The sequence below is a fragment of the Plecotus auritus genome (assembly GCF_963455305.1).
Source record: "Plecotus auritus genome assembly, chromosome: 12".
NCBI classification, from domain to species: domain Eukaryota; kingdom Metazoa; phylum Chordata; class Mammalia; order Chiroptera; family Vespertilionidae; genus Plecotus; species Plecotus auritus.
In genome coordinates, this window is record NC_137778.1 from 19,378,883 (window position 1) to 19,401,360 (window position 22,478).

The 22,478-nt window shown below is 37.7% G+C and overlaps 1 protein-coding gene across 7 annotated transcripts in view; it reads right to left on the reverse strand.

Moving 5' to 3' along the window:
• SMG7 (SMG7 nonsense mediated mRNA decay factor) overlaps positions 1-22,478 on the reverse strand; it is a 60,608-nt gene that overhangs the window by 9,765 nt on the left and 28,365 nt on the right. For 3 of the 7 annotated variants that reach the window (XM_080647454.1, XM_080647457.1, XM_080647456.1), the window contains 14 exons: positions 22,030-22,147; positions 20,003-20,135; positions 18,736-18,907; positions 17,453-17,524; positions 16,475-16,625; positions 15,968-16,103; positions 11,558-11,720; positions 11,121-11,277; positions 8,392-8,462; positions 7,200-7,260; positions 4,409-4,528; positions 3,216-3,504; positions 1,031-1,175; positions 100-482 (listed from right to left, as the gene is read on the reverse strand). In XM_080647454.1, coding sequence (XP_080503580.1) covers positions 100-482; positions 1,031-1,175; positions 3,216-3,504; positions 4,409-4,528; positions 7,200-7,260; positions 8,392-8,462; positions 11,121-11,277; positions 11,558-11,720; positions 15,968-16,103; positions 16,475-16,625; positions 17,453-17,524; positions 18,736-18,907; positions 20,003-20,135; positions 22,030-22,147 — 2,171 coding nt within the window. Of the gene's footprint in view, positions 1-99; positions 483-1,030; positions 1,176-3,077; positions 3,505-4,408; positions 4,529-7,199; positions 7,261-8,391; positions 8,463-11,120; positions 11,278-11,557; positions 11,721-15,967; positions 16,104-16,474; positions 16,626-17,452; positions 17,525-18,735; positions 18,908-20,002; positions 20,197-22,029; positions 22,148-22,478 lie in introns of all 7 variants that reach the window. The other 4 variants (XM_080647455.1, XM_080647452.1, XM_080647453.1 and 1 more) reach the window with 2 other exon arrangements.

The window sequence follows — 22,478 nt, forward strand, 5'->3', positions numbered from 1 at the left end:
TAAGAGGTGTATGAAAGCATAACTAGTATTTTCAATTAACTGAGTACTAACTTCAGCCTTCCCCTCCTTAGTTCAGCTGGATGGTACAATGTCACCTACCTGCTGGAACCCAGAGTGGTGAGGAGGGCTTTTCCCCAAAGCTGGTACGGCTTTTGTAGGGGATTGCTGTTGCTGAGCTAGAGCTTGAACCTGCAACTGGCTTGTAGACTGTGCTGTTGGCTGAGCTGGTAGAGATGTAAGGGGTTGCTGGGAAGGTGGCTGTGGTTGTTGAGGTCCCTGGTTCATTGGCCCTGGTCCAGAGGGCCGTTGCTGGCTGTAAGGAATGTGGGACTGTTTCCCAGCTTGCACCTGGTTTCCTGCTGGAGAGTGAGCTGTAGGCTGAAGAAAGGTTCCTGGGACAGAAACACCAGCTGGGAAGGTGTAACCTGAGCCCATAGGAAATGTCACAGGAGGGGGAATAACATATGCTGGGGGCGGGAACCCTTTAAAATAAAAGAACACAGCTTTAGTTCTAAAGAAACTTAGCAAAACAAAACAAAAAAAAAGGGCAAAAATAAGTCATTTGAGTTGGGATAAGATGGGGAAGGGTTCTACTCATAAGTTATAAAAGATAGGGGTCAACCGTCAAGACTGATCAAATGAAAATCTTTAATGTCATTTCAAAAATTAAACATAGACTACTGACTGCTACTTCCATCCACTTAAGCAAGTGGAGTGTTCTAAACATGTTTAGTGACAGGAATTCCTTCATAACAAACCTACCCTTGTATATAAACTACCAGAGAAATGGCTCCAAAATAATTTCATAAGCATTAGGGAAAACATAACTTCCCTCTACCTTTTAAAAAAATAAATATATATTTATTTATTGTATATAGTATTACAGATGTCTCCCACTTTACCCTCCTTCCTCCTACCTTTTAACACTATAGTTAGTAATGTCACTCCAATAGAGTATGAATTACTCACTGAATGAATAGAAACTCCTACACAGAGCTATTAAGTAGAAGAAATTACAAAGCATATTTACCTGGCCGGCTAGGAAGAGGCGGGAAGGCTCCAGGGTGGTGAATGGGGATGAACTGGGAATTACTTGCTTGACTTGGGGTTTGAGTTACAGGTGTTTTCCTGGCTTCAGACACTGGAGTCTTTCTTAGTTCTGTCTGGGATTTTACCTGTGACCAACAGAAGCAAAATTATAATAATCTGAAACTCAAACATGTCAGAAAGAAGCATCTACTCTAGGAAAGTATTTAAAACAACACTACGTCAAAAAAAAAAAAAAAAAAAAAAAAAGTATATGCTGAAGATACTTCAATTCCCCTAAATTAAAAAGAGGAAAATCAAAGTAGGTGATTTAATTGCCAATAAAAGATACATGGCTTCATTTTCTTCATATAATTATTTTGCCCTCACAAAATCATAAAAATATTAAATATGGAAAGGACCTGAGAGCTCATTTGTTTTACAAATGAGACACCCAATGCCAACAGGTTAAAAACTTGCCTATGATCTTAACTTGCCTGTTATAGGTTCCAGGGCCCTTTATGAATTACTCTAATTCATTAAGTAACATACATAAACTATAAATTAATGACCCACTTTGGCCTTCAGTTTAATTTCATCTGGGCAGCCTTAAGGGTACCAGTGAGGCATTCACCCTCCCACCTTGCACCTTACCACTCTTCAGAATAGATAGGATACTTTCTAAAGAACAGGCCCTGAGTCCTGCACATGGAGCAAAAGAAGTGGATGCCCCAGGCAATGCTCAAGATGAGCAAAAGGGGGTGGGAGGGGTGTCAACCAGGGAAAAAGGAGACATGTAAAACTTTAGACAAGAATTAAAAAAAAAAAAAAAAAGATGAGTAAAAGGAGGGAAAACAGGTAACTTTTACAGAAAACTTAGGATGAGGTACAGAGAGTGGTGATCCACTGACTGCTACCAGGCTTTTTACTGATCTAGTGAGGGATCAGGAGGAGATTTTATTTCTAGTCTGAACTGTGCTGGGAAGCAGTTCTAGAGAATAGAGGCAGAGCAAGCAGGAAATGCTGGGATCTATCCTTAAAGCACTGAGCCCTCAGTTTTATAGTTCATTTAGGTTTTCCCTTATCTTTCCTTTCCGCAGCACCTGTCTTTCTCCGTTCCTTTTCTTAATTTCTACCATGTTTTTTCTGTTTCTCCCGCTACTAATCTTAAAATGGAACTATTATATTCTTATTTCTCCCTTTCCCTCCCCCGCCCCCCCCCCAAGTCCTGCATAAGAAACACATTGAAGGCAGTTTATTTGCAAGAGGCTGCCAATAATATAAGGTTCCTCATGCCTACCACCAACAAATATATTTGCCAAATGTGTTAACAAAACAAATGGCATTTACTCAAACATTAATGGTACTAATAAAACCAGTACAGAGTAAAGAACCCTTTCCTTTTATATAAAATAATCTGTATCTCTTTGGAAAGGTATTAAAACAAACACACACAAACAGCCCAAAGCTGCAAATAACTGAGCAGTATTTCTCTTTTCCCAGCAGGAGACTAGGGTTCTTGCTTTACAAATTCCCAAGGCCAGTGTAACACTGAAGTGTGTTAATAATGCTACTGGCTGCGACAGGTACAAATGTCAAGGAAAAGAGCTTCATCTTCATCTTTTATCTTGTACAGTGACTCTAAAAAAACCCACCTATACAAGCCTTACTATACTTTTAGTTCTACTGGGTCTATCAAAGACCCCCAATTTCTCACTACAGCATTAACAAATGGCAATTATATTTTCAAAAGAAAATATAAGTTTTTGTGTAACTGACAGCTCTGCAACTGGTCATTTCAAACAACGTAAGTTGAACAAAACTGATAAACATGTCAAACAAGTTAAGACTCTTTCACTCATATGATAATTCCCAAGGGTCAATGAAGTAACCATCTACTACAACTCTTTGTAAGACTTACTATGAAGCATTTGAAGAATGCATTCAAGCTTCTAGAATAGCCAATTGTCAAGGCTTTAGGAACAAAATGAAAAATCTTGCCTTTTGTTTGAGCCTTCCTCTACCTGCTTTATAGTTCAAATACAGCTTACCTGCACTGCCACATTCTGCTTTCCTGTTTCCTGTAACTTTTCTAAGGTGCATTTCTTGGGTTCTGTTTTCCTCTTGTTGTTGTCCTTCTTTCCATCATTCTTAGTTACAGTTACTCCTTTGCTATAGTCCCTTCTCACCTCTTTGGGAGGAAAACTTCTTCCTTGGTCTCTGTTCACTTCTCGTAGCTTAATGTTCTCTTTGAAGGTGACCACTGGTTTCTCTCCCGTGTCACAGTTGTTGCTTAGATTTCGGCCCGTAGACAGCACCGATTTCAGTCCTGGATTCCCATTCTCAGCCAGTGACTCTATCATGGATGCTTCTTGTAGAATAAGGTTCTCTTTGGCTTCACTGGGGTCTTCCAGTATTAACTCTGGGATTTCTGTGATAAACAATAATTTCCCTACCTCATTTTCACACTGAATCAGCCTAAAAAAGTAAAAATAAATCCATATATGAAAAACATAAACCTAAAAAACAGTACAATTGAATTGTGTATGGATCCAACAGTCAAAAGATTCCCAGCCCTAAAAACTTGGAAACAGCAGGAAATAACAATGTGGATTCAGGTAACACAAAAAGTAATTATGTAGAGACTCAGATTCTCATTATCATATTCAACACTACAACATATATCCGTGCCCTTTTAATGTTTTCCAATAATTGCAGCTACAAATACTGAACATGTTTTAAACATAGGCACTAGATTAGGCCCTTGAAGTAGCTATTTACAACTCTAATTTTATAGGTGTGAAAACTAAGCTAAGAGATAATAAATTCAATCAAACATGCAACCACTTTAAATGCTCACAGTATGACAGGAACCTCAGTACAAAATGACTATGAAAAAAATAGTGACTGACTTTGGACAGGTTATAATCAAGCAGAGGATCCCAAGGACACAGACCTGAGGAAGTGGCAGAACTAGAAGCTGAATTTAAAAGGGTCTGACTCTAAGACCTGTGCCCTCCACTACACCAACTACCCAATGTGCTTTGTATTTAATTAGCCAGTAGCTCCATCCTGGTCTGTTCAGATTGAAACAGATCACCATGGCCCTGTCAATCAATACCAAGCACCATAACTGTGAATATACAAATTAGATTTACATAAATGTTTATGAATTAGAGCAGAAGCTCATGACAAACAAGGGGGTGAGGCCAATTCCTCTACAATAAGTAGGTAATGGGGAGAAGAGAGATTTAAGAGTATAATGATCACCAGGGTTATAATTTGCTATGCTACCATCATTTTGTCTTAAGAGTTTATAATCAGTGGCATTATACCAAAGGCTAAAACATAGGTGGCTGTGTATGTGTATTCAAAGAAATACCTTGGCTGATTATCCGCGATCCATTTGCCTATAGAGATCAATCGCTGTTGCCGTATTTGTCGTTGCTGACCCTCTTTGTCTCCTGTAATACCTTGGTGGCCTTTGGAAAAATCCAAGTTCCTAAAATTGATATAAGCAAGTTATAAAAGATATTTCCCAGGCAAGCAAATGATTCTAATTAACTGAAATGGCTTCATATTTTTCCATACAGGTTAACTACTTGATGTAATTAATTACATTTGTTTTAATTTATATTCCCAAAGATTTTAAATCCAATGAAGCAAAGCAGAAAACACACTATGGAAAGCATTAGAGTGCAAAGCAAAAAAGGAGAGTTAGTTCCTTCTGATAAGCTCTGAAAAGGTTCACACAGCTGGCATCTGAGCTGGAGCGTGGCCAGTTATGAGTGAGCACTTACAGATTGGTAAGGGAAGGACGAAGAGGAAAGGAAAGGTTCTAGACATAGCATGAACAAAGTTTTGGAGGAATAAAAACACAGAGCTATTCAAGAAGATAACATAGTGAATGTAGAGTATGTATAGGTAGGTATTAGTGAGGAGGAGGGTGTAAGTGAAAAATAAGGCTGAAAACTTACACTGCATAGTGACAGAAAATACTAGTATGCTGAACAACTAAGCATTTGGACAGCAAGCCACTTAAACAACTGTTTCTATATTAGTAAAGGGCATCATCAGGTCTACACTTTAAAAATATAATGTAGTGCCAAAACCGGTTTGGCTCAATGGATAGAGTGTCAGCCTGCGGACTGAAGGGTCCCAGGTTCGATTCCGGTCAGGGGCACGTGCCTTGGTTGCGGGCACATCCCCAGTAAGAGGTGTGCAGGAGGCAGCTGATCGATGTTTCTCTCTCATCGATGTTTCTAACTCTCTATCCCTTTCCCTTCCTCTCTGTAAAAATATCAATAAAATACATTAAAAAAAATATATAATGTAGAAACAGGATAGAAATAAACTATAGAAAGAGAGGGACTCTAAGTAGGGAAGGTGATTAGGAAACTTTTTACCCCAGGTAAATGGTGATAAAAGCCTGAACTAGGAGGAAATAAATGGGAGGAGTTTATCTAAAAGGCCTTTTGGACACAGAATTACAAATACTTGGTGAGAAAGATTAACGGAAATAAGAATTGTTTATATAGTTGGATAATGGCATACAGATAAATTTGGAAAGATCACATTTCACTGACCAAACAGGAAAATACTAGCTCACTTTTGGTCATGTCAAAGTTTAAAATTGCTAGAAATATGAGTCTAAACCAGGGGTGGGCAAACTTTTTGACTCAAGGGCCACAATGGGTTCTTAAACTGGACCGGAGGGCCGGGACAAAAGCATGGATGGTGTGTTTGTGTGAACTAATATAAATTCAAAGTAAAGGAGCGGAGGGGAGAGCAAGAGAACCGGATAGAACAGCCGGATCCGGCCTGCGGGCCGTAGTTTGCCCAAGGTTGGTCTAAACTCTAAAAGAAATCAGAACTGAAAATTTTGGTCTTAGTATGCAGGAGGTGAAAGCTCAAGACAAAAGGATGGATTTGATCATCCAGAAGAACGTAGAATGGAAAGGAAAGGGCAAGGGGAGAACCCTGGAGAACACCAATATTCCAAGGCATGTAATACAGAAGAAAGAATTCAACTGAGTCTCGTAAGGATAGGAGAAGAATGATGATCCAGAGCTAAGAAAAAGGTTCCATGAAGGAAGGAGACCAACAGACTCAATGCTAAAAAAAATTACATAGGATGAAAATTATACAGAAGTCAATACAACTTGGTAACTAGGAGAGAGGCACTGAGTTTACAGTTGCAGAAGGCTGAGAAATAACTGGCTGTGAAGCAGGTCAGCAAGACTAGTGCACAATACTCTTAGAAGTTTAATGATGAAGAGAAAGCTGAGGTTGTGAATTTTACTTTATTTAAAAAAAACACAAAACTCTTATCCAAGTATATGTTTACTGATTTTTAGAGAGGAAGGGAGAGAGGGAAAGAGAGAGACAGACATCAATTCGAGAGGGAAACATTGATCAGTTCAGTTGCCTCCCATTTGTTCCCTGACTGAAGATCAAACCCACAACCTAGGCATGTACCCTGACCAGGAATTGAACCTGCAATCTTTTTGTGCATGGGACAGTGCTCTAACCAACTGAACCACCCGGCCAGGGCATAAATTTTATTTTTTTAAGAAAGAATAGGGCATATTTAAATGTTACTAGGCCAAAAGGAAGTAATTGGTTGTTAAAAAATAAGATACTGAAAATACAATGCAGAGAGAGATGGATAGATGGAACAAGGTTCTTAGGGAGGTAGGACAGGGTGAGATCAAGGACACAGATGAAAGGGCTAGACTTGAAAAGGAGTAAGAAGTTATTCCTCTTAAAGAGAAGGAACAGAGACAAAATGATTGGGAAAACAGAGTGCTTAATTCTTATTTTAATATGAAATATGTCAAGCAATATCCTTTGGTTTACATTTGGTTTCCACTTTGAGACTTTCTCTCTGATTTCAAGGAAAGTATAAAAGGAAAATATCACTTAGAAGAAGCAATTCTCTTTCCTTTCCTCCCTACGTTTTAAGCACTTAGTATTGGTATTACACAGGCATTAAAGGCACAACATATATAAATCCATTTTACATAAAAAAAACTTTGACTCTCAGTTGCTGTTAGGAAAAGAAGACAAAGCTGAGAAAGATCAAAAGTGCTTCCACACACAAGCCTGATTCCTCATAATTTTAATACGGCAACCACTAGCAACGAACTCAGCCTCCTCCAGCTGCCACCCACCTGAAAGAAGGTCTCAAAGCCAAGAATCCTTGTAACTCAAACTCCTCTGGAAGTGGTGTAGCTAGAGAGGGTAGAAATCAAGATTTGTAAACATTTTAATTAAAATCCTGTTGTTTAGCAGAATACTGCTAAGTGGGGGGAAAAAGTCTCTGGAGAAACTATATGATATTCATAGTTCCCTGCTCTTCTTTACAGTAACTTACCTGTCAAAGCCCTGCATGTTGCCTTTGGGCCCTGCACATTGCCCTAACATTCACCTATTCCCAGTGCTGAGTCGCAGCATGATGCCTTCCCCCACTTCCCCCAGGAGTCTTAAAATTTCATAGCCTCAGACCCAGTAATCCCAAAGTATTGAATAACAAAATTGACATCAGCTTGTAAGAAATGTAGAATCTTGGGGCACTATCCCAAACCTACTGAATCATAAACTGCATTTTCAACAAGGTCCCAGGAGATTCATTTGCAAATTAATGCTTGAGGAGCATAGATCTAATGGAAGAAATATAATCAGAAAGAAGTCAACTACCGATTGTTCAGTGTAGAATTATTTATAATGGGGAAAATTTTAAAGCAAGTAGATAATGATTAAATAGATTATGGCATATCCCATAGCATGGACTATTATGCAGCCAGTAAAAATCATGTGTCAAAATGTTTAAATGACAAAGCTTTTGCTAACAATATAATGTTAAATTTAAAAAGCAAGCACAAAGCTGAATAGATACCAAACACATGCAGGCTGTGTATGCACACATACAAAAAGGCCCGTAGAAAACAATACTATCCTGCATCTCTGTATGAGAGAACTATAGGTGATTTGTGTTCTTATATTTTTATGTCTCAAATGTTTCATGATAAGTAGGCATTACTTTGACAGAGTAATGCTGTTTACATTAGTTTTTTTTGTGTGTGTGTTTCTTTTTAAACAGTAAGAACGAGGAAAATGGAAAGAATTTGAAGGTATTACACTCTCTGTGCTCCTGTTCAAATGCAGCTAAATAGGAGAATAAGCTACTGGAAGAACATCACCTCTATTTCCACCCACTCAATCTGGATAGAGTTCAAAGTCACTTCTGATATATTAAATTTAACATCAAACACATAAAAACACAAACCTGCTTTTCTGTGGCCTTAAGCCCACCATTAGTGATGGAGAACAATGTCAACAGCACAAGGTTGAGGTTGCTCTTACCATTAGTACTTGAAAGATCCTCTTCATGGGGATGGAAACTATTTAAAAGAGAAATCAGCCAGGGCCAAATGCTGAAAATGAAAGCGATAGTGCAGACTTTATTTTCACATAAGAGAAACCAGAACACTGAGCCATGAAAATGTTATCTCGAGTACCTAGACTTCATGCATTTTTCTCCTTGCTTCAGCATTTTAAAGACTGTACGACTTCCTAAAACATATTTTCAAAGATGTCTAGATGAAAGATACACCAGAGTGTCAAATTTCTATGAGATACTACTGCAGATGTTTCCCAGGCTCCTAACTTAACAGCTAGTTAAGTTTAATAATTTTTCAGTTTTAAACATTGAAAATTGGTATTTACTGAGAAAACTATGACCAGAGAAGCAACATGTTTTTATAGAGCTTTCACATACATCATCACTAAAAAGTGGAACGCCTTTATAGTTCTTAATAAGAAACAGCATGTATGGTTACACCAGTCAAATCACATTCTCTGGTCAATGTGATGAATATACACTGTTACAATATCCCTACTTCTAAACTCTGTTTCCTAATACACAAGCTATTTTTTGTGAAAGTTTGTAAATATTTTGAAATTTTTTAATGTTTACTTAAAATATTAAAAATATTTAAAATAATCCATGTTCTACCTAAGGCAACATTAAGCCTTTCTTGGAATGTGTAACAACCAATGTTGGTGAAAAGTGTGATAAAAAGGCTAGGTCAAGGTGCCCAGGTTACAGAAATTAGATTTAAGTAATCACAACTTGGAGAAAAGCTGGAAGTTGACAACTACTAATACTTGTGTACTTTGAAATATGGGAATATGCCACTTAAAAAAGTACAAAAGGATATATAGAGAAACACAGAAAGAAAATCTCCAGTTTTAGAGACATACCTCACACTTTAAAATGAATTGTAACACAATTTACAATAGAATGAAATACCTGCAAGGGCATAAAAATCCTGATATATCTGATAGGAGGCAGGGGGAAGAGTAAGTAAATGATACGAAAGAAAGAGCGGGGCGGGGGGGGGGGGGGAGGGGGAGGGAGGAAGGTTTGTAAATAAAACTATTCCTCTGGCTGAATAACCTTTTTGCCATGCTAAGAAATGGGAATGCAGCCCTAGCTGGTTTGGCTCAGTAGACAGAGCATTGGCCCTGCAAACTGAAGGGTCCCGGGTTCAATTCCAGTCAAGAGCACATGCCCGGGTTGCGGGCTTGATCCCCAGTAGGGGCGTGTAGAAGGCAGCTGATCAATGATTCTCTCTCATCATTGATGTTTCTATCTCTCTCTCCCTCTCCCCTCCTCTCTGAAATCAATAAAAATATATATTAAAAAAAAAAAAAAAGAAATGGGGATGCACAAAGTGGGCCAAAAGGGTCACTGCAGGAACAAAAACAAAACAGAACAATCAATCCCTGCCCATAAATACAAAAACTCTCAAGTAAATGTAAAATACAGAATTCTTCTTTCATAGAGTCACTGATACAACTTCCTATACCAAACACAAGTTCTGGGTTTTAAAGTACAGAAGGGAAGGAAAATGGTATAGCCTCTGGATAAAGAAATGAAAATTTTGCACCAGGAAGCAATGTTTAAAAATATACATTACTTACAATGCTCACACTGACATGAAAAGGAGATGTGTGGTATGCTGTGCTATGTTACTAAACTCTATTCATAGAGTAAATGAACTTATAGTTAGGTTTAAGGAGGAAAGAAAAGAGAATTAAGTAAAGAGATCACAGGGTCTTAAATGTGGTTGGGACATTTTCAAGATTGTGCCCTTGGTCAAAGTGCAGATGTTGGGACACAAAGCAGAAATGTCAAAGAGCTTCTCTTGCCAAAACCGGTTTGGCTCAGTGGATGGGGCGTCGGCCTGCGGACTGGGACTGAAGGGTCCCGGGTTCGATTCCGGTCAAGGGCATGTACCTTGGTTGCGGGCACATCCCCAGTGGGAGGTGTGCAGGAGGCAGCTGATCGATGTTTCTCTCTCATCGATGTTTCTAGCTCTCTATCCCTCTCCCTTCCTCTCTGTAAAATATCAATAAAATATATTAAAAAAAAAAAAAAAAAAAAAAAGAGCTTCTCTTTATAGCCAACCATCAAAATAGGTAGGGTAGGAACTTCCAACTCACTGAAAAGCCTTCTTGAAAATGTTCCCACAATCAAAGGTAAGCGGAAGGCTTTCATTTGTCACTCTAAAACCAATAGTTCCTAAGAACTGTTAGAATTATTCTGAGTAGAGATTAGCGAGAAAATGGCGATGACCAAAATATTCTATGCTTAAAACAAACAAATGTAACTCAAATCGGGCATTATTATAAGGCAACACCAAACAGGTTATGTATAGAAAATAATGGAAAGAAGTAAAAATCTCTTCCTTTTAATTCCTAAACAAAAAATTGGAGCATACTGTAGTGAATAAGAAACAAACTGGTTTTATCTCCATTTCATTTTGGAATGTGAAAAATGCCACTTCCCCAGGGTGGCAACCAAGGACAGGGGGGACAAAAAGTCAGAAATCCTTAAGATTGTGCCTCCCATGAAGAACTCAAACAAATAAAGGGAAAGCATATAAAGAGGTCTTCAGTTCAATTTCCAAAGAGTGGGTAGGAACAGCCTTCCATTGTTCAAATGCTGTGTTTTCTAAGGTGGTTTCAACATATCTTTGAATATCAAACAAAGCACAAAAGCTGACATGGAATTCTAAGATACTCACTACTGTCTTTCATCTACCACCGCCTCCTGGAAGACCCTGGGTCTGAGTCTCAGCCAGTCCATGGAGACCTTGACTGCAGGAAGGGGATAGGCATTGTAGGATTCCTCCTGAGACTTGTTCTGGAGAGGACACTTGCACAGGATGCCAAGAAAAGACACTCAAAAGAAAAAATGTATACAGAAAGCATAAGATATTTGAAACTGTGTTATCAGTCTCACAGCTTCTTTCTAAAAAGACTTTTACTTTCCCAAGTTAAAAATTGTTACAGATATAGTTGACGATGGATGTCAGCAGATAAGATAAGCAAAAGAATTTAGAGTATGGGCCTCTTGATTCAATATTAAGACATACAAGACACTTCTTTATATAGCATTAATGCTTTATGATGAAAAGGCCAAAGAAGATGGAACAGAAAGTTAAAATGATTTAATACTTACTAAAGAGGGCCAGCAACTGTGTCCAACACAGCTGCTCATCTTGGCTGTAACTATGCTGTTCTGTTTCATTGCTAAAGTCACGAAGATGATGAAGTTGAAACAGGTTAATGACAGTGACGTGAACTAACTGCTGAGAGTTGAAAGCTTTTTGAAACAGCAGCCTCTGTAAAAGAAGATAGGGAACACTGCATATACTGTTATCGAGAACAGGAGCCATCTTCAACACAAGAATTAAACTGTCAGTCTGTATTTAGAGCTACATGGGTTACAGTAAATTACAGATGAGTAAACTGTTCCACTTTTAATAATCCCAGTATTTTAACCGAGTCTAATGAAAAAAATTAACCCAGACACCACTGAACTGTTTTTCACAAGTTTTCAGTATCCATCAATAAATTCACATGCCTTTATCCATTAGAAGCTGTTTTATAAGAGATGCATACACACTAAAATATCAAATTGGGACCAATGACTAAAAAGTACATGCATATAGTGAGAAGCAAAATTTCAAATAAAGAGACTCAAAACATGTTTTTGAACTCTTGGTACATAATGTATGACTTCCAAAATTTGTCATAGAATTTACTCTTCCAAAGGCCTGACCTACTTAAAGAAACTTACTTATAAATGAGGTATATAGCAAGAACATACTTTGGAATACAGGGCAAATGATATCTAAAGCAATCATTAACATATTACAGGTACTTCTACAAATTATTACACTGACATTTCCCCCGAAGGTACATCCATGACCTTCATCATCAACTTCTTTTACTTAATAACCATGTGTTCAAAGAGACCTGCTAACCAGCACTACAAAGGAAGAATTTACCTCCATACACTCAGCTGGTGGCCTCAACCTAATCGCCTTTCTTAACCCCACAAGTTCCTAACGAAGTTGATAACAAAGATGACATCTGGCTTCACTCTACATTTTAGCTACAGCCAACCTGCCTCTGTCCCCAAGGAAAATTTGTGGAGACAACGGAGACTCTCACTGCCTTATGGTGGGAAACAGATACAGAATAAGATCTATAATTCATTAGCAAGACCTTTCACATTATCATTGGAGAAAAACACAATTCCATTCCACTTTAATTCTCCTCTCCCTATCAGATCTCTCAGCCTCCTTGCCATCTGTCACTCCCATATATACATCTAGAATGCTCACTTCTTTCCCAAAGGCATTAAGCATTTTTCTTTCCTTTCCTGAAAATGTCTTGAAATCCTAACTCTTCTCCAGAATTCTCCCACAAAATTTTCAGTCTTTACACAAATGTATGATACTGGCATAAATGAGAATACTAATTTGTATTTTTCAAAAAGCATTTTTTCTTACAATTACAATATAGCAATGCAGCATTCATTTTAGAAGGCAATGTCCTATATTACAGAATCCTGACCCTGTAAAGGACTTTCTAGTGTAGGCACAGAAGCATTGATGCATATGGTGTAGCCTGGTACTAGCAAATGTAAGATTAAGTTCATGAAGGCACAGACTTTGTCTTGTTCTCTCCTCTGTATCTCCAAAGGCCTAGAAAAGTGCATGGCACACAACAGGTACGCAATAAATACTTAGTGAAGGAATAATTCACACCTTTGGAAGTCAATGTGTAATTATTCAATTGTACTTTTGTAAAACTTAGATTGTACTGAAGTAAGTAGATTCTCCCCTGAGACAAAATCAAATAGGAACACACATATTGCTACTGAAAAACACTTTGAACAGCCATTGAGGAAACACGGAATTAAATACCATTAAGAAACAGCATACAGCCGAAACCGGTTTGGCTCAGTGGATAGAGCGTCGGCCTGCGGACTCAGGGGTCCCAGGTTCGATTCCGGTCAAGGGCATGTACTGTGGTTGCGGGCACATCCCCAGTGGGGGGTGTGCAGGAGGCAGCTGATCGATGTTTCTCTCTCATCGATGTTTCTAGCTCTCTATCCCTCTCCCTTCCTCTCTGTAAAATATCAATAAAATATATTTAAAAAAAAAAAAAAAAAAAAAGAAACAGCATACATTTGACAGATATAAAAAGCCTTACATCTCAGTTCCTAAATTCCAAGCTTTAATCCTTCAATGAACCTGAACTTGGTAAATGTTTCTGCTTAGTAGCTAAAGATTGCTAGTTAAACAGACAAACTGAAGTTTACATCATCTACAAACTAAAGGCCCGGGTACACGAATTCATGGATGGGTGGGGTCTGGCCAGCCCCTATTGAGGCCGATAGGAGAGGGCCGGCCAGGGGGAGGGGACAGGGGAGGGGACGTGGGAGGTTGGCTGGCCAGGAATGGGATGGGGGGAGGGGCAATAAAGGGGTAGGACCAGCAGGGGGAGTGGGGAGAGGGAAGGGCCTTGAGTGGTTGGTGGGCGGCCCTGCCTCTGGTTGAACTCCCAGTGGAGGGGACAATTTGCATATTAGCCTTTTATTATATAGGATTTAAAATACTTTTGTATATTTACTCAAGTATGCTAAAATTTCACTCCACAATGTTCTTCTGATATTTTAGTACCGGGTAAGGTTTAAAATAGATATGCCTCATCCTGTGTTTAATTTTAGAGTGCAGGAATGATACTTCACAATTGCCCACACACTCCCACCAGAACTTCACATACAGAATTATATATTTGAAGAGAATATTAGTGTTTGAGGTTGAACCAAATGCAAAACTGACTAGACTCTAGACTAGGATAACTTACATGGAGAGGATTTCATTATGGTAGGTTCCACACCCTCCCTGTTTGGGGAGTGTATCTTTCATAGAACAAGAGAGCTAGAAGCAATCTCAAGAGGTCAACTTGTCCAATCCCGGTATGTAACAGGACTACACCTACACCATCCAAGAAGATAGCTGTCAACCTGACTTTTAAGTTCTCTAAGGAGAGTCCTCAGCAACACCCTACATATCTCTACTCAAATTCTAAGATTTAATTTTAGTTCTGACTCCAGGAAAGACAAAGATATGTCATTTTAAAATAATCTTTCAGATATCTAAAAACTTAAAATGAAGCTATTGAGACTTGTTTGTTCTTTCCAGGCTGAAAAGCTGAGGGCATTACAAAGTAAGTTGTTGCTTTCATGCACCCCCTTCTATAAATCACAGACTAAGTTTACATATGCCACTAAGAGAAGCAGAAAACTGCAAGGGACTCTTATTTTAGAAGCTTATTTTAAAACAAACAATTTTATTATAGTTAATTTACTATACTCTCTTTCACACAAAAAGTATCAACTATGCCTGACTGATGTGGCTCAGTGGTTTGAGTGTTGACCTATGGACCAGGAGGTTGTGGTTCAATTTCAGGTCAGGGCACATGCCTAAGCTGTGGGCTAGACCCCCAGTGGGGGCAGTGCAGGAGGCAGCTGATCAATGATTCTCTCTTATCATTGATGTTTCTATCTCTTTCTCCCTCTCCCTTTCTCTCTAAAATCAATTAACTTTTATACTTTATATAAAAGTATCAACTAAAAATTGATTATCTGTAAAAACCACTTCACATTTATTACATTTGGCTAATTTATGTCTCTTAATTAAGTTCTACAATCTCTGAATTGTGAGACTTTTATAATATTTATAAAACTATAAAGAAGTTATAGACCAGCGGTCACCAACCTTTTAGACCTCATGGACCACCAGTGGTCCGCGGACCACAGGTTGGTGACTGCTGTTATAGACAATTCCGAAGTGTAAAGATACCCAGAAGTAACCACGAAATAAAAAATGCTCATTGAGAATGTCTTGTTTAATGTTGATCCCAGTGACTAAAACAGTGACAGGTATACAACAGTCAAATATTTGTTGAATAAATTAAAAATAAAGTTAATACTTAATTTTGACTCCTCCCACATTTTACCTATCATACACTACATTTAAACTGCTAATTTAATATACTAACCTAACCCAAGATAATTTTCACATACGTAACTAGAAATAATTGAGTAAAATAATTGAATGAAATTTCTCATTCCTTTCCTTCAAACTACCACAAATCTTGATGGATCAAAATACAAGAGAAATGAGCTTGATTTGCAGAATGGAAATACCTATAAAATAGGTAACGAAACCGTATCTAAAAATATCTAACCCATCAAAAGCAGTACTTTCCCAATTGAGAAATAAATGTGCTTGGTCTGAGAAAGGAGTTGTTTCTTTCCACTTGGATACTTTTTGCCAAATGGCAGCTACTTATTTATTAGCCCATTGTTGCTGCATGTATTTCGTTGTATAAACAGCACCTTAGTTTAAATCAAGAGGATGCTGCATGCAAAACTTTAGTATTTAATTTCAAAGTTAATTTTTACCAACAGTTCACAGTTAAGTAATGGCATGAAAACTGGGAGTCATCTTCCTCCAAATCTTATGCTTATTTAAACAAGACAATAAATTCTCTGGTTTTGAAATCTAACCTTAAACTGTTCTTCCAATTTTTCTCGAAGAGGGCTCAACTTTTCCAAGCTCTTACTCAGGTACACATGGCCGTGGAACTTAATAAAGGCTTTGATGAAGTCAGAAACACCCCACTTGGTTTTCATCTCATCCCGGCTGAAATGAAAGAAAAACGTCCATGAATCTTAAGCAGCAAAATGGCTAAAACCTCTAAAAGGAGGCTTCAGTTTGTAAAAATCCAATGTTTGAACACCTATAGAGGATTCTGAGCCTGACTGACTTTCAAATGTGACACTCTCAGGTGGAGGCAATAATCAGCAGCCTGTACTCCTCTACTGGGAACAAATCAGTTGCTGATTGGTCGAAATTTGGTGAAAACTATATACAAAACTATTATTTATTATTGTTTATAAATCAGGCAAGTATAAGAGAAGCATAGGGAACTGGCCATTATTTCTTATATGCCTAAATTTGAGGGGTGAAGCCTACCAGGTTACACAAAGTCCTCTTGGGAAAGTCAACCCTACCTTTCCAGTGCTTTAGAAAGTGCTTTCTGTAGATTCGTGGAGGCAGCTGGGAAAGGGAACTTCACAGCAATGCTTCTGCAGTAGTAGAAAATTGTGGTCAGATGGTCTCCCTTGGAAGAAGCTAAGATAGCCAACTGATTGTAAGGCTGACCTAGAGGAGAAAGTCAAAATTCTAAAGTAACTAAAGATGCACCAAGTTTTGCTATCAGAAAACATATTATCAGTTTTCAAGTCTTTAAATTAATGGGTGGAGTATTGGATAAAGTAAATGTCATGACCACCTCATTACAAATAGGCATAATGTAAACCATCACACCTCAGCAATGAAACATAAAATGTTTAGCACTATAAGTTCAAATACAACTGGTAGAAAGGGCTAGATAGTAAATGTGTTTTGATTTTGGGGGTCAGAGTCTCTATTACAACTGCCTGGCTCTGCCACTGCAGTGGGAAAGCAGCCACAGACAACACGAAACGAACAGTTTGCAGACTACCATCCCTGCTTGAGACTCTCTCAAGGTCTCCTTTTAGAATCTATAGAGGAATTTTAATGCGGCTTAACAAGAATGACATATCATCAAACATCTGTTGTAATTTCTCTACTTCAAGAATCACTGCTAACACATATTTCTGGGACCACCAAAATACAAAACCACTACCTTTTAGATAATGAGATAATTTTCGTAGGACCGAAATGGTGGTATTAAAGAGAGAATTATTCTATAAGTAATTATGGAAGTCAGAGTTGTTGAAATAATTTCAGATCACATTAGGGGATATTCTATTTATACTGCTTTAATTTACAACAGTTATTTTAGAAATTTCATTTCCAGTTATATAGAATGTAGTTAAAAGGGAAAATTTGACAATCAATACCAAAACTCCTAAAACATGGAAGATAAGCCTTCAGTTATTTACCATACTGCTGTACTGAATGAAGTGTCACTGTCCACCAGTTGACATGAGAGACTCACTCACCATTAGAGGGGACAAGCTGAGCTGCATGCCTATAGTAGGACTCTGCCTGGCTGGTCTGGTTTCTGTATCGAGCTGAGAGGAGGAAGAAGAAAATGTAGTTTAAAGACAAACAAACAAAGCAACAACTAGGGTAATATTTCCAAAACAGGCTATTGTTTTAAATTCTAAAGATAACAAACACATTAAAATTGATTTAAGAGCATTAAAGACAGAAAAATACTTTAAAACAAATTAACTATAGGATTATGTGTGAAGTGTCCATCCAGCCTTCCCTATTTGGGACATTCAGCATGTAACCAATTTTAAAGCTTACCTAGCCCCCACTTTCAGGTCCTCCAGTGTCATGCATCACCAGCTCTCACTACGGACTATGCTGGTGACCTGGAGCCGGCCAAGAAGGGGTGAGTTATATGGCACTTAAAAACAAAACAAAACAAAAAACACTATACAAGATGATCTGAAAATTATGTATTTCTTTCAATTATTTATAAAGTGATTTTAAAAAATGCCTCATACCTACTGCAATATTAAGTATGTGTGTGTAAAGAATACACTGACAGCAAAACAACCTAAATACACTATTCCTTGAATCTTCCTGCAGAACTTGGTGCTTACTTTGATGTGACCCCTCATGGAGTTAGTGACTTATGACATCAAGAAATGTAAAATTTTTGATCTTAAAAGCATTAATGTTCTCAATTCCCTGTTATTTGAGGACAACAAAACATAATCCTATAGTTAATTTGTTTTACAACCATTTTTTAGGTCACCTTAAAGGAATGAACAAGAAATAAGTTACATAACATTCCCAAATTTAAATATATAAAATGGAAATACAAATTTAACTGTTAAAAGGAAACAGAAATGAGCTTTTAATGCACTGGCAGGAAGGAAAGAAGGCAATCTGGTTTCAGAAGGAATAATTCGTAAGGCCCACAATTCCAGGAGTACAGACTTAATTTAGGAAATATTATGGCACCACTCTGAAAAGTTTAGCTTTGATTACATTTTTGCTATTTATCATTTGCCTACATCTGCACAAATCTGAATAAAATTTAAATCTTAATATGAAAGTTACTTCCTTCAAGATCCTTTGCCAGTGTCAAAACAATGAGAAAATCTAAGTGCCTTAAAATATATTTTATAGTTTCCTCTTACAACCATCTAAATTGTGTTTGCATGTTCAGTTTACAGGGAAATCGAGCTTCCCTCTATGACCACACCAAAGAAAAGAATAAATGTATTATAAATGTATTATCAATTCCTTCACACCAAAGGCTCACCAATGTCTCCAAGGTGCACGAGGCAGTGCTGGCAGATATAGGAGCAGGAGCTGGACTGTGGCTTCACTATGGCGCTGGTATGCGTCTGTTTATGGCTGATAATTCCCAACTGGGAAGACTTCACACGGCATGGTAAATCTACATTAAACACTGTACACAGTTCTTGTAATAACTGAAAGGAAAATATAGCAAGATTTAGTATTAAGTCAGACCTGGCAAGTCAGAAGTACTCTATAGTAAAACTTGTATACTTTAACATATGTATCTATTATCACATACTGCTGAGACCTGAGCAAGGACTTCAAGAAAATTTTATGGTAACCTTTCTTTTTTTTTTCAATCATTTCTTTTTTAATAGCAGCAAATAATAACAGCAACAGTAATACTGTATTATACATGATATAATCATTTATTTACATTTTCCCTTGTATATATGATAATCCTTCATATGATAATTAGTAGCATTCATTACAAATCATCTCTCTTGAATTCTCAAGTAATCGAGCAATCTAGAATATGCATCTAAAAGGAACAGCAGCATTTTTAAAAAAAGACTTCAGTGCCTGGACAGTGTGGTTCAGTGGTTAAACATCGACCCATGAATCAAGAGGCCCCCAGTTCGATTCCCAGCCAGGGCACATAACTGGGTTAAGGGCTAGCTCCCCAGTAGGGGGTATGCAGGTAGCAGCCAATCGATAATGTTTCTCTCTTATTGATGTTTCTATCTATCCCTCTCCCTTCCTCTCAGTAAAAATCAATAAAAAACATACTTAATAAAAAAAAAGACTTCAGCCAAGCTCATTCAAAGGAGTCCACACGTGCTATATCTGCTTTCTCAATTCCTATTCATTTCTTAATCCATTATGATCTGGCTTCTTATGGTATACAATTTGGGGCATTTTTATTCACTTGAGATTATAGGTGATCAACGGGATGGCCCACATAGTGGTTACATAAAGTGGGGTTTTGAGTTTTGTTTTTTAAATATATTTCTATTGATTTCAGAGAGGAAGGAAGAGGGAGAGATAGAAACATGAATGATGAGAGAGAACCACTGATCGGCTGCCTCCTGCATGCCCCAAACTGGGGATTGAGCCCGCAACCCAGGCACATGCCCTTGATCGGAATCAAATCTGGGACCCTTCAGTCCACAGGCCAACACTCTATCCGCTGAGCCAAACCAGCCAGAGCCACAAAGTATTTATACGAACAACAAGATGTGTTCAAAGAGAATTCTAGGAAAATTGGTATACAATGTAGAACTCACCTGAGTATAGAAGCCACTAGCTGCCTCTAGGAACAGAGAAAGGTTTGCCTGAACTTCACTCCGATTCGGGTTTGCTCGATTCTTTGCCTGGCCTTGTAGTGTTGTGATCTGATTCTTAAAGGCATGATTCCAGCTGAAAACAAAATGTAATTCTATTTGTATAGCAGTGACTCACTGGGCAGACACTGGTCCCCCTGAGAACAAGAAAGAACTGTTTGTTATAATTATAACATACTAGATAGTAAACCTGCATTAAAGATAGTGACTTAATTATATAACTTTAAACTCCCCTTTGAACAAGACTAGATACACAGTAGAATCCAACTGGCCTTAGTAAACACTTAACCAAATATTTGAATAATCAGATTGTGGCTTTAGTTATTAATCTTTTAGTGCTACTAAAGTTAGAGCCTACTTAGGGATCCCAGTACAAAATGAGAACTACAGTGGTAACACCAATGTAAAAATAAGCTATTAACAAATTTGCATACATTGTGCCAAAAAATAATTGAGTGTACCCTAACAAGTGACATGTATAGAGGGGAAAAAGTTTTGTAAATATTAAGCTATATCCCTTATTTCCCTAAAATCTATTTCTCACAGTTCTATTTCTAATTAATAGTTGGTTTCTCTTGGGGTTAATGTTTTCTTTAGAACTTGAAATATAAGGTCATTTTTTGACATTTTAATTTTAGCTATTTAAAAACAAGAAACAACACAATGCTGAAATACAGCATACCAAAATCCTGTTATAAAATGCCTTTCATTAATTGAGTTGTGTAGAGAATCATATTAAATTCAGTTATGATGAAATACAGCCACCTTCTAACTTGGAAATCACATGAAGGGGAAAAAAAACAGAACTAGGATGAAGGGATGATATTACTGGCTTGATTCAAGGAAGCAAACAGATAAAAGGTTTACAACCTACCTGGAAAGTACCTAACTCTTATCAATATCAACTTTTAAGGCTCTAGAGCACTGTTTTTTTTTTTAATGATTTATGACAGGGGTGGGCAAACTTTTTGACTCGAGGGCCACAATGGGTTCTTAAACTGGACCAGAGGGCCGGAACAAAAGCATGGATGGAGTGTTTGTGTGAACTAATATAAATTCAAAGTAAAGGAGCGGAGGGGAGAGCAAGGGAACCGGATAGAACAGCCGGATCCGGCCCTCAGGCCGTAGTTTGCCCACGGCTGATTTATGAGGTCAATCACTCCCTTAGAATTTTTTATGACATCTTATCCTTGACTCTAATATCATAGATATGGATTTTGAGTGGTTGTGATTAAGCTCTATTACTAGATCTCAAAAAATCTTCACTGAAACTTTGGGAAATGGGCATTACTAAATAGAATGTTCTTAACTGATTTAAAATTTTTCATCAGGCCAACGTCCTTGTTTCAATTTAAGAGATAAGGCCTTCCACAAAAGGCATTTATTTACTCACTTGGGAATCTGGTTATCTGCCATTTCACCCCTCAAAGAAAGAATGAGCAACCATTGAGCGACAGCCTGGTCAGTTGCTCAATGGTTGAGCATTCAACCTATGAACCAAGAGGTCACCGGTTCGATTCCCAGTCAGGGTACATGCCAGGGTTTCAGGCTCAATCCCTAGTAGAGGGTGTGTAGGAGGCAGCCAATCGATGTTTCTCTCTCATTGATGTTTTCCTCTCCCTTTTTCTCTATAAAATAAAAAAAAAACCATATTTTAAAAAAAAAGAGTGGAGATAGCCTAAATATACAAAATCTTTCTTTAGTCTTATTAAGGGGTGGGAGTGGGGGAGGAAATACCTCTTCATTTTATGAAATGCCCTAAAGATCTTAATAAGAGTCAACTCAGAACATCTCTCCCCACCCCCCCACCCCAAAATCACAAGTATTATAATATCTTTTCTTTTTTATTTTCATTGAAAAAGCTTACTCTGAGAGAGGTTAAAAAGAAACAACCACATTGTTCTTTTCTATCCTAAAGTCTTGGTGAGATCCTTGATCTCAACAGGGACATCCCAAATGATAATACTTACAGATCCTGTTCTACTTTCTTGTCTAAAGCGTATTCCAAATCAGTAACTAGCATTTTCTGGTACAGGTCCTGCAGAGCCTGCCTGGATGTCCAGACCTCAGCTGGACCCAGCTTAGAATCTGAATAACAAAACAAAAACAGAACAGTAGACAGGTAAACAGAGAGTTAAGACCACTGTACCACACCAATGATTCCTTTCCCTTCCCATTCCCCAAAGTAAAAACCTGCTATAAGTACCAATATATACCATAGGTTGCTGAAGTTTTATACTACTGCATTTCAAATGACTTTCACCTGTTGACTAATGACTAAATCTGTATGTTTCTGTATTTGTCTTTTAGCTTTAAAATAATACCATGAAATGAAAAAGGCTAAAAAATAAAAATAAAAAAAAAAAGAATGGTATGCCCTTTGTTTTGGGTTTGGATTTCTATGTATTCATACCATAGG